Source organism: Electrophorus electricus, chromosome 1 (assembly GCF_041902795.1).
Source record: "Electrophorus electricus isolate QZ-2024a chromosome 1, ASM4190279v1, whole genome shotgun sequence".
NCBI lineage: Eukaryota > Metazoa > Chordata > Actinopteri > Gymnotiformes > Gymnotidae > Electrophorus > Electrophorus electricus.
Window position 1 is genome coordinate 37,840,873 of NC_137497.1, and position 15,554 is coordinate 37,856,426.

The 15,554-nt window shown below is 42.8% G+C and overlaps 3 protein-coding genes across 9 annotated transcripts in view; 1 reads left to right on the forward strand and 2 right to left on the reverse strand.

The window, feature by feature from the left end:
- The window catches only part of fam49bb (family with sequence similarity 49 member Bb), a 36,942-nt gene extending 36,648 nt beyond the window's left edge, over positions 1–294 (reverse strand). The window contains exon 1 of the mRNA XM_027004334.3: positions 86–294. The gene's annotated coding sequence lies outside the window, so the exon portion shown is untranslated. The remainder of the gene's footprint in view (positions 1–85) is intronic.
- A 547-nt stretch (positions 295–841) lies between these two features.
- On the forward strand, positions 842–3,187 carry eef1a1l3 (eukaryotic translation elongation factor 1 alpha 1, like 3). Its single transcript, XM_027004336.3, has 7 exons — positions 842–988; positions 1,078–1,257; positions 1,420–1,716; positions 1,812–1,962; positions 2,081–2,337; positions 2,472–2,706; positions 2,873–3,187. Exons 1-7 carry the CDS (start codon positions 845–847, stop codon positions 2,983–2,985), a joined length of 1,377 nt encoding a protein of 458 aa, XP_026860137.2. The 5' UTR covers positions 842–844; the 3' UTR covers positions 2,986–3,187.
- A 356-nt stretch (positions 3,188–3,543) lies between these two features.
- Positions 3,544–15,554, reverse strand: part of asap1b (ArfGAP with SH3 domain, ankyrin repeat and PH domain 1b) — a 52,053-nt gene continuing 40,042 nt past the window's right edge. For 3 of the 7 annotated variants that reach the window (XM_035526310.2, XM_035526309.2, XM_081718786.1), the window contains 14 exons: positions 14,926–15,059; positions 14,723–14,814; positions 14,394–14,580; positions 14,073–14,158; positions 13,315–13,430; positions 12,356–12,423; positions 11,913–12,020; positions 11,459–11,672; positions 9,191–9,349; positions 7,504–7,582; positions 6,130–6,194; positions 5,410–5,918; positions 5,194–5,316; positions 3,544–4,835 (listed from right to left, as the gene is read on the reverse strand). In XM_035526310.2, the coding sequence (XP_035382203.2) occupies positions 4,761–4,835; positions 5,194–5,316; positions 5,410–5,918; positions 6,130–6,194; positions 7,504–7,582; positions 9,191–9,349; positions 11,459–11,672; positions 11,913–12,020; positions 12,356–12,423; positions 13,315–13,430; positions 14,073–14,158; positions 14,394–14,580; positions 14,723–14,814; positions 14,926–15,059 (2,015 nt within the window). In that variant the 3' untranslated portion in view covers positions 3,544–4,760. Of the gene's footprint in view, positions 4,836–5,193; positions 5,317–5,409; positions 5,919–6,129; positions 6,195–7,503; positions 7,583–9,190; positions 9,350–10,356; positions 10,426–11,458; positions 11,673–11,912; positions 12,021–12,355; positions 12,424–13,314; positions 13,431–14,072; positions 14,159–14,393; positions 14,581–14,722; positions 14,815–14,925; positions 15,060–15,554 lie in introns of all 7 variants that reach the window. The other 4 variants (XM_081718761.1, XM_081718757.1, XM_027004351.3 and 1 more) reach the window with 2 other exon arrangements.

Genomic DNA, 15,554 nt, shown 5'->3' on the forward strand with positions numbered 1-15,554 from the left:
ATATGTACAAAACCCCACCAGACAGTCGCACCATAACCCGAACAATGTCACGACCAGAACAGGGAAAAGGTTCAAACAGACATACCTTTACGTGTAAATTCGGAAGAAGCGCTTATGGTGCTGTGGTACAACGCTAAGCTCCGGGAAGAGTGATTTACTTCTCTCTCTCTCTCACTCTCTCTCTCAGCTGTCTAAATGCTATTTCCGGGTTAGGGAAACGTCATTGAGCTTTTCTTGAACAGGTTCAAAGAAGCGGTTCACTGAAAGAAGCACAACATTACCTCAGATTACTCGTGTGCTTATCCGAGGACAATAGTTTTAAGCAAATAATATACGGAGCCTATTCGGTCAATAAGTCTTGCAACTGCAATTCACACTAGATACTGATTATTATCTACTACCCCCTGCGGTCCACTTGAGCAATTGCTCAACAACGTCACACCTGATCCGTTATCTGGGTGAAATAATAATCCTGCACAAGTATTATAGCAGTGATAAATCGGATGTTCTTGGTCACTGGAATCCATGAACCCTTTGCTATAATATGCAAAATATAATTAACAACATAGCTCTGAAACTCACACAAATAAATGAAAACACACAAGTTACAAAAACATGGGTTTTAAAGTCGCAGGCTCACGAATCAGACGCTCCACACCTGGTCATGCGTTATTTAACTCACCTGAGATTAATTAAATTAGGAGACTTAATTGAAGCCACATGATTGGTCAGTTAAGCTATATCATTTGTTAGAACGGTTGGCTCCCCTCATACTAACAAACTCGAAAAAAGAACATAGTGATTATCGGATCCCTTCACATTTCGGAACCCCGGCGTGTACGATATGGCAAGAGAGAAAATTCACATCAACCTCGTCATCATCGGTCATGTGGACAGCGGCAAGTCGACCACCACGGGCCACCTCGTCTATAAGTGTGGTGGAGTTGACCCAAGAACCCTCGAGAAGTACGAGAAGGCTGCGTCGCAGGTCCGCACCTTTATGCTGGCCATTTGATTAATACAGCTCTGGGGCTTTTTTTTTTTTTTTTTCCATCTAAAGCGAACTATATTTTACAGATGGGCAAGAGTTCCTTCAAGTATGCATGGATTCTTGACAAACTCAAAGCGGAAAGGGAGCGTGGCATAACAATCGACATTTCCTTGCTAAAATTCAACACTCAGAAGTACGTAATAACGATAATCGATGCACCAGGGCACCGTGACTTCATTAAGAACATGATCACGGGAACGTCACAGGTACTAACAATACACACCTGGTCACACTAATGTTTGGGTTTTCGGATCATACTAACAAGGAGCTAAAAATTTAAGACAAATAGACTTAAGGTTTGTTTTGTAAGGTTTTTTTTGGGGGGGGGTTTGTTTGGTAACCTGCTTACTACTTCTGTGTGCCTGTAGGCCGATGCTGCTCTCCTGGTTGTATCTGCAGCGAAGGGGGAGTTTGAGGCTGGTATATCTCGCAGTGGGCAGACGAGGGAGCATGCCTTGCTAGCTTACACCCTTGGGGTTAAGCAGCTTGTTGTGTGCGTCAACAAAATGGACCTGACAGAACCACCTTTCAGCCAAAACCGGTTTGAGGAGGTAATGAAGAATGTTACGGTCTTTATCAAGAAGATTGGTTATGACCAAACCTCAGTGCCTTTTGTTCCTGTGTCTGGTTGGGGAGGCGAGAACATGCTTGCACCGTCACAGAAGGTAAAGCATTTTAACACTATCCAAATCTGTATAAACATCATCCTTCACTGCTGCTAAGTATTTACTGAAGCCATTTTAATCCATTTGTGTTTTAGATGTCTTGGTTCAAAGGATGGAAAATCAAAAGGAAGGATGGCTTTTCAAGTGGCAAGACACTGTTGGAGGTGCTGGACTCTCTCTACCCTCCAGTGCGCACTGCTAACAAACCCCTTCGTCTACCCCTGCAGGATGTCTACAAAATTGGTGGTGGGATGTTTACTATTGCTTTTCCTTACACTAAATACATGTTGCTTTTCACCTAGTGTTCTGAGCTTTGCCTGAGATTTAATAATGCATATGGTGTTCCTTTTGTGCTCTGTTCTAGGAGTTGGGACTGTTCCTGTGGGCAAGATAGAAACTGGGATCCTGAAGCCTGGAATGATTCTGACCTTCTCACCAGCAAAGCTGACTGCAGAGGTCAAATCAATTGAGATGCATCACCAGGGGCTTCAGACAGCCCTGCCGGGCCACAATGTAGGCTTCAATATAAAAAATGTGGCTGTGAAGAACCTTAGGCGCGGAGATGTTGCTGGAAATGCCCAACAGGACCCACCATCTGATGTTAGTAGCTTTACTGCTCAGGTAAGCCAGAGATCGATGCCGGACACGTCCACGACTTTCCAAATAGCATCTTGGGTGTTTGGTTTTAAAAGCAGCATTAAAGCAGAAGACTGATTAGCATAATGACTTGTTTGTTGCCTTTTTTTCCCCTGCAGGTAATAATTCTGAATCACCCTGGCAAAATCAAGAGTGGCTACTCGCCTGTGCTGGACTGCCATACCACCCACGTGACATGCCGCTTTGCGGAGCTGCAGGAGAAACTTGACCGTCGTACAGGGAAGAAGCTGGAAGACCTGCCCCAGTATCTGGTGTCAGGAGATGCTGCCACAGTGAAACTCGTCCCCATCAAACCCCTGTGTGTGGAGAGTTTCTTCAACTATCCTCCTTTAGGTGAGCTTTCAGCTAGCCATGGCCACTAGCTCACCACCACCTGTAGATTTACCAATTCCCAGTAGAAAAGAAAGTAGATCTCGGGACGGTTGGTAACTGATTTGAACTCGTATAATTTTCATACTCATTTCAAGTTTTGTTGCTCCAATGCTGTCTTCCTTTCTAGGGCGGTTTAGTGCAAGGGACCTGAAGCAGACAGTTGCTGTGGGGGTGATCAAATCGGTGGAAAAGGTGGAGCAGACCAAGAAAACTATGCAGAAAGCTCAAGTATCAAAATGAGTTGATCATTTAACCCTTTTATGGTGTTGCTTTTGTTTACCAGCAGTCTGCTATGTGAACCTTAAATCTGTTTGGTTTAGTTTGACTTCATTGTTGCACTAAGAGCATTGTTGATTTAAAGCTGCTTCTATATAAATTGAGTAGGCAAAACTGGGATGATTGAATATTAAATGACTGGAGGCCTGAAATAAGGACATGCAAGTTGCTGGACTGCAAATTAAATTTAATTTTGTCTGGTCAGTTTTGGAATGGAATCATGTCTTTGCCCTTTTAATGGTATTGGTGGTTTATTGGTAGGGGGCAGCTGCAGCTTCCTGTGCTAGGTAATTATTCTAAAGTAAATGGTTGCCTTTTAAATGATAGTGCCAATCTTGCTTCCCTGAAACCTTAGATATTCAGAACCAAACATTTGCAGACTTCCTGCCTTTGACTCAACTATCCTTATTGATGGGGGTTGGGGGAGAATAGCAGATGGTGCTTATGTATAATCAGGCTCCTGTTATTTAAAAGGGAAAGTAGCTTCCAAACAATTAAAAAAAAAAACATACACTTTTCACCCATCTTAAAACAGCATTTATTTCATCTTTTGAAACAGGTCTGGTGGTTACAAAATTGGATGTTTTGTTACAGGACAGGTCATTTGTATGACATTTAGGAAAGTGGCAGAAAGTAACTGCTGTTGGGTTTTGCTTTATGCTTACTCTATTGTTTCATATGCAATGACCTGAGTAGTCTTTCTAAAATAGTCTCCAGCATAAAACGGTCTATATAAGAAGTCTGGGGCTGTGGCAGCACCTGATTACTATTAGGGTTGCATCATGGTCCTGTACATCCCACTACACATACAAACATCTTGAATCTTTAATACTAATGTTCCTTCTGCATGGAATGCTTCAAGTATTAGTCCTCTCAATGTTCATCAAATGGAGTGAAGGGGAAGAACTAGTTTCTGCAACAGCTAGGAATTAGTAAAATAACATGTAGATGGACAACTTGGGAGGAATGTCCTTTGCAAAGATGACCTGAATTGTAGATCAGTGGAGGTGGAAGGAAACTTGAGATGAGATGGCTGCTAATGGCTACACAGGGTTGAACCACACTAATGGGTGTGAAGCATCTTGCAGGTTAATTTTTGCAGACAAGAAAGTCCAAGGAAACAAGTTACCCAATATTGGATGTGCTATAGTGGTACACAGATGTGGAGGTAAAATGCTTTCAGTTAATGTCTCCAATGGTCTTTACAGTCAGACACACTCATTTTGAGCATGCAAGCCCTGCAAATACATGACCTCCACATGGAGTCCATGTCATGGACAGTGTCAACAACCACTATCAATACTTCACAGTTCACTGTTTAAACAACCGACCCTGGGTGCAGTCAGCCAGCCCAGGGCAGAATACAAGCGCGCACACCTTTGTACTTTTGGCCACACCAACACATGCTTGTATATTTACACACAAATCCAAAACACTCGGTGTGTGCAGCCAACACCAATCTATAGTCATTATGTACAAAAACTTTAACAGCTGATGTGGGTAAATGCTAGGTGCAGTCTCAGCTGCAGTAGACTGTACTAAACAGGAATGATAACACTGGTAAAGTTACTCACTCACACTCCATGACAGTGAGGAAGTTAATAAGGGCTTTCATTTTGTTCCTTTTTGTGGTTTTATTTTTTTTAAAGTGCTGTGGAGGTCTCAACAGCTATTTACAGAATTTCCCTTGGAAAGAGATGAACAGGTTACGATGGCTGCATGGCTCAGGATGGTGAATGTCAGTCAGACAGGATGTGGACAAAAGACATGGGGAAGACACCTTTCCTCTCTGGCTGCCCTTCAATGTGCCCGATCTATAAAAAAAAAAGAAAAGAAAAAAGGTTGCATTCAAATCTCTGGTCATCCTTGTGCATTTTTAGCAGTGTAAGTTAGAGTTCGAGCTTGGTGGTGTTGTCTGGACGGTAGACAGTCTATTGTGCAGTCCAAGTTTTTGTTTTTCACACATGGATCGATAAGTGGGGCAGTAACACACATGCCTACTGAAATGAATGGGCAGTGATGGACTGCTAAAATCTAATGAGGCCAAATACAGAGGTCATGAGCCGAGTCAGGTGTGTGAGAATATGGAGAACCCAAAGCCATGTAGTGCATGTGATCCCCTGGCAGTGTGAATGAGAAGCACTGGGTGATGAATATTGTGGTTCTACTCACCCACCACTCCTGGTCCTCCTCGCCTGTCACCACGATGACCTCACCTTCCACAAAGGTGAGCTCATCATCATTATCTGCTTGACAGTCATAGATGGTCTTCACTCTCCTCATTTTACTCTTCCCCTGGATACAAGGGGGAAAAAAACAGTAACTCATTAGATTCCCAGAGAGTTGTGACTAATTACCTGTCCAAGTGCTCTTAAAGAAAAAACTCACAGTGCTGAATTTCCTGGGCAGGGGTATTGGCATCTCAGTGGGGCCTATTGGACTCCCGTTGGCATCTTCAGTAGAGGGGGCGGGCTGAGGTGTCAGCTCTCCTTGCTGATTGGATGTAGGCATATCTGGGGATTCTGCTTTGAGGGACACCTCTCCAGGAGGTGGCTTGGGAGCAGGTTCAGGAGCTACAGGCTTTGGGGTGGGGATCTCAGTCAGCTGGGGTTTGGGTGGAAGGTCTTTTAACAGAGGCTTGGGCGGCAAATCGCCAAGCTGGGGTTTGGGAGGTAGGTCGGAAAGCTGTGGCTTTGGGGGCAGCTCCCCAGGTTTAGGGGGTAATTCTGAGGGGTGGGGTTTAGGGGGTAGGTCACCAGGCTGGGGTTTGTCAGGTAAAGGAATTTTCTGTGGCGTGTCAGAACCCTGCGGAGTCTTTTGGAAAAGTACAGGCTCTGGAGGCTGGCTGGATTTGTCCACGGATGGGTAGTGGACAGTGTCAATCTTGCGCAGAGCAACTGAACACAAACAAGAAGCAATGACTGTCGTAAACAGTATATGAAATAATATTACCAGACACGGTTAGCCATCCAGGTTTTGAGCTTACAATAGTACATATGAATTTATTAGACAAAGACTTGCTGTGCATACAAAGTCATACTGTATTTTGTTTGGGTTTTCATTCATTGTGGTTTGGCTAATTTTAAAGTCATTAAGCAAGTATCTTACCCTTCTGAGGTAGTTTGGGAAGGACCCTTGGGCCAAGTGTAGATTTAGTGGTGTTGGACGTAGTGCTAAAAAACGCAACACAGGAAAGAAAATCTTATCCAAGAAGGAAGACCAAACTGCAACACTGCAATAAAAAAAAAAACCTCCAAGGTGTATAAATTATAAACAGAATCTTTAAAGGAATATAGATGATGTTTTCATATTGCTAAGACAGAAATTCAGCATGTGCTACTAATGCAAAACTAAAGTTTAGCAGACACAAACATTTTTGCCTCAATATCTTATAATATGCAAGGCATCACAATATACATATAAACAGACATGAATAAAGTGTCAAAAAAAAGAAACCCACAAGCAAGGCAAGTATAACGTACCTGGAGTAATGTGTGAGAGAAATACTGAAGTCTTTTTGTCAAAAGAATAGAAATCAGTAGGAGGTGATTTCTGTGAATGTTTTTAAAAATAGCTAAACTCCACATCCTGAGACAGTCATTTCACATTTACTGGTAACAATTCTGGGATTCTTATGGTGTAGATAAGCAAGGATTTAAGAAGCAGAATTCATGTTAATTACGCTGTCATAAATGAAGTCCTACATTGATTTGGACAACTGGGTTTTATTCCAAATTGAAATGTAAATGAAGTCACAGAGTAGGTATAAAACAGTATTAAATACTGATTCCTGAGGAGCCCAGTTAGAATGTTTATTATACAGGTTTGTGTCAGAAAGAGCATTTGTGAACCAAATGTGTTTGTGGTTCAGGGCCAGTAGCAGGTACTACATGTAATTTAATTTATTATCATGGACTCTGAAACGTGCGTTATCACATTTCATGTTCCATGTTCCAAGTCTCATGGTTATGCCTGCTTTGCATGCCCAAACAATGGCCTGTCAGAGAAAAGCCACTTGGATGCTTTCAACCTTAACTTTGTTTGTGGTCATGAATAACCTTTCCAACGCAAATTATTGGGGCTGAGGGACTTCATCAACAGGCTACACAGGAGCCCCATTTAACTGAACCAAAAGGTCAGAAAGACGGAATTAAAGTCTCAATCAGGAGAACTAACCCTTTAAATGGCTTTTAAGCTGGTGCAAACCACATCATATTCCTCATAGCACCTTTCTGGAGCATGAAATGCCATCACTAGTTTGTTTGTTTTGAACAGACGCCAACATGTTTTAAAGCATGTTTTTAAAAAAGCACAGATTTTGTACTCTTGCTTCATGACTGATCTTTTTTTTATGGACATACAGTGTAAACTAGGATGAGCCTGACAAATGTACATATTTATTAGCTATAAAACTGACTGGTGTCCCACATTTTATATTTACTAGATGCATTCACTGTACACAGTGAAAAACAGTTTGTTTACCTTTGTTGTTGTATTACGCCTTCAAATCGATTCGTCATCGGCGACATCTTGTTGATGGGTGGAGGTGTGGAGTCACTTCCTGAAAGTATGAGTTTATTGAAAGGTACATATTAATACATTAATATGATGGTACTTCAAAATAAACTCACTGTCACAGCAATGGCTCTCATCCTCAATTACATGTGGGAACACTGTTTGCCTCTCATACAAAGCCAAGGTCATGCATAGTGATGGGCCTAGAGATGTGATAACTTTGCAAAGATTTTCCAAATCTATGTTCCTGATTCACATCTTAAATAATATCATCTAAAATGACTCCTTTAAGCTTTATATTTTTGTAAAATAAATACTTTTTCGTGCAATTTAAATGCTTATCAGGCTCCAGGACCATGGCTGGCTTTGCCCAGGCTTTAATGGAACCTAAACTCCTCAGTGTCATGCAAAGCTTTGTCAGGTTCAACAGAGGGGTCAGAGGGTTGAGACCGGGGTCGTTAGTCTGAGCCTTCCATTAGCAATGTGGTGCTTTAATTTTTGATTGGTCTGTTCTTCAGTATACTCAGCAGCAAGTCCTTCTAAGGGGCAATAAATAGACTACTGTATAAAAGACTTTACAAAATGCACTGAACACAAAATGAATAACAGTAGCAGAGTATGAATGTAGTTTTTAGCAGAAAAATAGAAAATGCCCTTTCATAGAGGCTGCATCAAACACGAGAGTTGTTTTCTGTCTTGTAGTTCAGGTGATAATGCTATTTATTGCTCCTTTACATAGACACAAACTACTGAATATACATTGAATATGAGCAAGTGTTTTAGTCATATACACTGGCATGAGACTAATTAAACAACAATTCCAAGAAATTGTGTTGAGGTTAAAATCAAGGAGTTGAAGATCAGTTTTACATAGAAGAACATGCACATCAGGCAGACATCAACAGTAAACGACCACTGATTATGAACATGGTTATAAACAAAAGCATGTACCAAAATAAGATGGGATCCATTCCTCATAGCTGGTTCATCTAAGCCAAACATCTCTATCAAGGTCAGCAATTCAACAGAAACCCACCCAGTCTTGCTTACTTAAGTTAGTCAAAAGCTGAACTATTTTAACTCGGACTGAAATCTGACCATGACACAAAATATGCAAAAAAAATAAGCCAAGTGAACCTCCAACAGGAGACCTGCACTATAGGGTACTAATGATTTTAGATCACATATACCAATGTATATGTGATATGTATATATCAAAATACACAGTACACTAAAATAATTTTTAGCCTTATTATATTAACATTCATACGAAGGAAAGGTTTCATTTAGTAGGGCCTGTAGATGAATCACACCAAACCTAGACAGAGACTGTAAAGATGTAAAAATGCAAAGATGGAAGGGTTTAGGAGTAGCACTTGGTGTACGAACTTGATCATATGGAATCTTGTCTGACATCCCAAGAACATAAGCCTGTTAAACAAAAGCAACCTTCTACCACCTTATACAGAAAACTAGTTTTATTAATTATAGTTAGCTTGTACAGAAATAGGTTAAGAACTGATTTGAACACCACCTTGCAATAAGACTTTTGAGATAAACTGAATATTATCTAGTTGACACCTCAAGCCAGGTAGGAGGAATGGTGCTCTGGAGCATTGCTTTACTGGCAGCCAAAGGCCTGCAGGGGGCGCACCTTTACAGAGAGGGGTATGTGAGAGCAGGGTGGGGGGGTCAGACAGCGTGCGTTTATGTCCAGGGGGAGGGGGCGGGGGCCTCTTCTTAGACAGGGTGGAGTTGCTGTTACCAGGGATCTGGGAGCCAGGGGAGAGAGGGGAGGATGACGAGGGGGGGGCTAGAGGGAAGGTAAACATAAACACAAACAAGAAACAAAAAAAATAACATCATGCAATGAGGTCATGGGGAAGGACAAGGACAGGTGACTGCTATTGGTTCAATAAACAAAAAGAGGAGAATGGGCAGAATGAGAAGGAGGAAGGAGAAAAAAAGGGAACCATGCGAGGGTAATATTTAGCAGAATGCCACATTGTGCTAAGTTCACCTAGAGATACATTTTAGAGCAGACATGTGTATCTATAGTTTGAGCTCATGATGGCTCTATTAACACTATTTCTGAGTATAACGTTCTGCTTTTAGAGAACTGAGGACATGAGGGTTCTAATGCATGAGGCTGATTTAAGCTAGACTGAAACCCAAACCATGCAGGCAAGTGAGGGGGCATCTGCGCTCTTAGGGGGCAGAACGGGGGCTCAAGTGGAAAAGTTTTAGTTTTGAATTGAGAGGCAAAAAAAAAAAAAAGTGACAAGTTTCAGATGAATGGCCAGCAGTGCGACAGTGTATTAGAGAGCACAGTTCAGTTAAGGTGATTCCCCCGTGATATCGCCAGTGTAACACAAAACAAGACAAGGTTAAAATGACTGCGGAAATCCGCAGATACACAATTAAAGACATAACATTTACCCTTAAATAATAAAAAGTGCTTTAAAACTATTTCTTAAAGAAGGTAAGCCATTCCAGTTTACCCAATAGCGAGACCGTCTGAACTACAGAAGCCAATGAAAAGCTCAGTCTGAGATAAGCAGGAAAAGAGGAGTGAATGCACAGGAATGAGGGAAAGCTGCAGCAAGACATTATCAGGCGATTAAGCTGCGATGGCGAGAGGTTTTGATTTCAGGTTAGTTAAGCTACGGAAGGCAGCAGCAATGGCCACACCCAGATGACAGGACTCCAGTCGTGATGTTAGTGGGCTGAGAGCCAGTGATGTCACCGAAGCGTCTGAATTAGGTCATAAGTGGTTTGAAAAGATGAGGGGCATATGCAAATAAACAGGCAGATAATCACTGATATACGGTCGAGTGCTAGCCAGAGTAGCATAGTGCAAGTGAGAACCAAGTAATGCCAGAGGGGGAGCTGCGAGAGAGAGAGAGAGAGAGAGAGAGATGGAAAGAGAACAGGAGAGAGCGAAATAGAAACAGAATTTACATAAAAGATATCATAAACTCGCCCAAAATATACACAATATCAAATCGACAAGCAATGATAAAATCCAACAAGTACCAGATAAAGAACTAGGCATTGTTGAAACCTGTGGTAAGGACAGCTTCAGTTATGTTAGTGTTCAGATGAAATAGTTACAGCTGGTTTTCAGATTACTCTCATCTGAAACCCTGTTCTTTCTGCTGCTCTGTTTGTGAGGTTAGAGCAGATTGTGGTGAGCTGTATCCCTGCTCCTTGTCTCATGGCACATTAATGATCTCCCGCCTACTTTCACCTCCCTAAGACTGAAAAGTGCTACTGATGTGTGCAAAGAGCCGTGTTTACTCCGACTGAACCACCCTTCTCCCCGCCTTCCTCTGCTTGCTGTCCATCATGTCTGCCCACCTCAAACCAGCGCTCTCCCTCCCTCTCTCTCCCTCTCCCTCTATCCCTCCCGCTTTCTCTGTCTCATGCCTGAAGTTACTCTTTTTGCAAAGAGCACCTACACACCCACCCTTTAGATCCCTGAGGACAAATGCCATTCCTGAGCAAGGTGTGTGTGTGTGTGTGTGTGTGTGTGTGTGTGGGGGGGGGGGGGGGTGTCAGACATCTTGAGGACTTCCATTTATTTTGTAACTGTGAAAGCCTGCAGGTTTTAAGAAGTAGAGTGAGAGTTAGTCTGCTGTGTAAGAGCATATTTGTGAAGTATATTAACAAGGAGAGGACAGATTTTGAGATTACAGTATACTGGGTTCCTGCTTTTAGACACCTCTTCACGGAGGAGCTTAGCAACAAATAAAAATAACTGACAAGCTGATTTAACTGTACGTCTAATATGTGTGCATTTGATTGGTTACGGGATACATGTGCTATAAATGCACTCGATTGGACGGTCTGTGTTCAGTGGCAGCAAAACTTACAGCATCTCACTGGCTGAGGCAAGTTATTCCAGCGGGGTCAGGTTTACCTTTGCCCGCGTTCCTAGGCGGAAGAGGCGGGGCGTCGGAGACGGGGGAGGAGGGGCAGTCGGTGGTGCTGTACTGACTGGTGAAGGAGCTGTAGGAGAGGCGCTGCTTATCACGCTGGCCACTAAACACCGGGATCGAGAGCTTCTCGTGAGGCGAGAGGCTGTAGGAGTGACAAAAACTCTGCGGCCTCCGGTCTTTCTTTATTGGACTTGGCTGGGAATGATGGTGGGAAACAAACAAAACAAGACAAAAAAAAAAAAAAAAAAAGGTTAAAAGGTTACATTACATTCCCCTAAAAAACATTACATACCAAAAAAAAAATAAAAATAAATAAAAGCATGTTCACCATTGTACAGAGTGTGGAAATTTCCCTTCAGAAAGTACGCATATACGGAAACTCAACTAGTAAAGTTAGGTTAGAGTTTGCTGGTGACTGTTTATTTCATCTCTCACCTTGTCGTCAAGATCGTCATCGCTCTCATCCAACTCTTCCAGTCGAAGATTCCATTCATACTCCAAATGAACTTTAGGGTTAAACTTCCCTTCTGCAGCTTGAATCAACTGAGTGAGACACACACACACACACACACACACACACACACACACACACACACACACACACACACACACACACACACACACACACACACACACACACACAAAGTCTTCATTTTTCTATTTAATTCTCTGCTGCCATCTAGTGTACAAAACTATCAGCACTGGAAATGCATCTTACAGGAGATTACCATCACTGGAACCATCACAAGAAGTACGCTTTGTTTTGACCTGAACTAAACATATAGAAGCTTAAGTACACTTCAAATGCAACCAGCAAAAGGCTTTAATGCAGTGGAAAGGGACAAGTGCCATATATGAAAGTGTTTCGCTTTACTCACAGCCTCTGCACATTGGTCAAGCCTCAGCCGCCTCGCCACATCCAGTGCTGTCTCGCCATTCTGATTGGCTGAAAAGAAACATGAGTTAACAAATGGAAGGCTAGTAGATAAACAGCAACTGCACTGCATTTGCTGAGCAGGCTAGTGTTTTAAAATAAGGCTTGAGGTAAGTAATGTCCTTTAAGGACCCAGGAAACATTGTAAAATATTAAAAATGTTTGTATGCTTACAAAATAGGGCATTACATTAAAATGTTCAACTAATTTTAAGTTAGAAACAGCACAGAAATTTGATAAAACACCACACATAAATGCAACCAAACTGGCTCATTAGTCCTAGATGATTCTTGGATTCTGCTCCACTATACAGATCAGCTTCATTCATAAGTACTGACTGAATGCAGGTTTTTATGTTTTTATGATTTCTACCAGGATGAAAATGAAACTACAGACAGACAAATGTTTGTGGTGAAAAACCGCTTGGATGTCTCTGCAAAATAACTTTGCCTAGCACTGACTACCAGTTGAGAGCTCCTGAAGTTAATGTCAGTGGAGCCTACACCAATTTTACAAGAGTAGGGAAGAAATTCTGGCAAAATAAATAATTTGGTCATTTACTGGACTTTGGAACAATATTCACAGGACTAACTTTGTATATTTTGTACCCAGAAGAGCAGGATTAGCCAAGAAAACAGACTGAAGTTCCCTGGGGCTTTAATGCTGGTCTAGGGCCAGGTCTAGGGCCAGGTCTAGGGCCAGGTCTAGGGCCAGGTCTAGGGCCAGGTCCTCAAACCCCTTAATGGTACAACGGTTTGGGAAGAATAAAATAAAAAATGTAAAAAACCCAGGACATTGGTGGTATGGTAGGTGCACACTGCATATTCCTAGAGCCGCCCAGTGGGAGTTATTCTCTGTGTGTGTGTGTGTGTGTGTGTGTGTGTGTGTGAGAGAGAGACTCACTAATATCAGTAGCAGGTTTGCCTCTCAGGAGCAGTTTGAGGCATTCATACTTCTCATACATGCAGCAGTAGTGCAGGGCTGTGTTTCCTCTCTCTGTTTGTTTATCCAGATTTCCACTACATCACACACACACACACACACACACACACACACACACACACACACACACACACACACACACACACAAGGGCAGTGAACTCAACAAGACAACCACCCTCACGGACAACATGAAGACAATCCACACAATCTTATATAACTGAATCGTGCATTTCCTGTGCAACGTGTGAGAAACGGCCATGTGCTGCCCTGCAGCACTGCAGTCCAGCACGTGTCTCAGCGCTTATGTAGGCAGGCTCAAACACACCGCGCCAGGGCCACAGCACAGCCAGATCACCACACCTCTGCTGCCCACATCACAAAGCTGAGAACGGAATCCTGTGACTAAACCTACATAAACCTTACAGGAAACTACTGCTACAAGTCAGGGTTCAGAGTGAGGGTGAATGATCTACTGCAGAGGGGTTCGATTCTGGACTGGGCTCTGACATCACTGCTTGTTATTTTAAGTAACAGAACACGTGAAGGCCCTCGAGGTCCAGGTACTGCAGATTTTCCACCCTCTGTTTTCTTAGGAGTCAGGTGTGACAAAGGAGCCAAGCACTTAACTACTAATAACTTTGGAAAAAAAAAGTTGATCAGTGGCACCCCATTTCAGTGTTGGCCTTCCCAAAGGCGCCTGGTGAATACTGTCCCCTCACCTGTTCTGAACCAGGAAGTCGAGCAGATGCAGTGAGGTGTGGTCGGCGGTCCTCACTGCGTAGTGCAGGGCTGTCTCCCCACCCTCCTGCAAGGAACAGCAGAAAACACACAGCACTGGTGGAAAAGCGCTTCAACCCAAACATGCAGCATCGATCGCTTATCGTGGGGAGTCCCTGGAGAAGCACACCAGCCACTGCAGTGTCAGGGTCAGCTCAGAGGTCTTGTGTGTCTACAGCCATTTTTTCCAACCACATTCTTACACTTGTTATCAAAGCCTCTTAACTAATCATACAGTTTTTTGAAAATTAATTTACACATACCTGTCCGCTATCAGGAAGTGGCTCCATTAGCTCCACCCCCTCAGCATACACCTGGATGAGTGCCAACAGGTCACGTGATGTGACTGCATCGTGCAACTCACTCATCTTCACCGCTGCGGAGCTGCACGTCTTCCTTGCAAACTTATGGTCAACGTATTTACCGTTTATAAACTCCTTGCGAACTGTCCTGCAGCAGGAAACAAAAGAATTATTTTATTTTGCCTCATAAAATACAGCAGATCTAATTACCTTAGAGCTTACTACTTGACACAACAAATAAAGGGGGAGGTTAAATGTTTAGGAGCAAAGCAGAGGCTTGGAGTACTCACATATCACTGCCTGGAGTGGGCTTTGCAGAGTGACAAGGAAGATTCCCTTCCATGATCTCGTTAAAATTACTGTTCCCAACGTTCTTGGCCAGCTAAGAGCAAAAAAGAAACTAACCTTAAATGTGCCAAATACAAAAGTGTAAAATATTTACTCCAGACCATACTGTTATTTTTGAGAGTACGACGTCAGTCGAGCAACACACCAAGAGCTCCGAGGTTCCCAGTTTGTCCAGCTCCATGGACTGGATGCGGGAAATGTGCACACCCATCTCCCTGTGGATGCCTGAGCATTCGATGCATGTCAGGATCCCCAGGTTAGTTGACAGCCATTTTGGATCTGGCAGGGTTAAGAAGCAAATTATGAAATCAGGCCAAAAGTAAGAGAGGCTGCATTTCCAGGCATTCCCCACAAGGGGGCTTGCTTGGGCTTATGATATAGTGGAAAAGTGTACACATTGATAGAATTTTGCATAGGACAAGAAAGCATCTGGGAACTGAGATAAAGCTTGCTGTGACATTTCCCTCCTGCACACACGTCCGCAAACAGACGGACACATACATGTATGCATGTGCGCACACGCGCTCTCTCTCCCACACACACACACACACACACAGGAAAAGGAAACAGACTACTGAGTTCTGCATGTTTACTGTAGAAAGCGGGTGTATGTATAACCAACAAGTGCATTTCCTGCTGTACTAATAAATAAATGATTAAATAAGTAAAAAATAAATAAGGATTGAAGCTGATCTCAGTACAAGCACCCTTAAGCTTCTTACACCAAGAGAGATGAATACCAGAGATGAATACCACCATCTCTTGGCTGTGAGG

What these genes read in the sequence shown, in the direction of transcription:
- eef1a1l3 (XM_027004336.3), top strand. Translation starts at nt 845, where the DNA reads ATGGCAAGAGAGAAAATTCACATCAACCTCGTCATCATCGGTCATGTG. An exon ending in ACGAGAAGGCTGCGTCGCAG is followed by an intron (nt 989 to 1,077) that starts GTCCGCACCTTT and finishes TATATTTTACAG; the next exon opens with ATGGGCAAGAGTTCCTTCAA. An exon ending in TTAGTAGCTTTACTGCTCAG is followed by an intron (nt 2,338 to 2,471) that starts GTAAGCCAGAGA and finishes TTTCCCCTGCAG; the next exon opens with GTAATAATTCTGAATCACCC.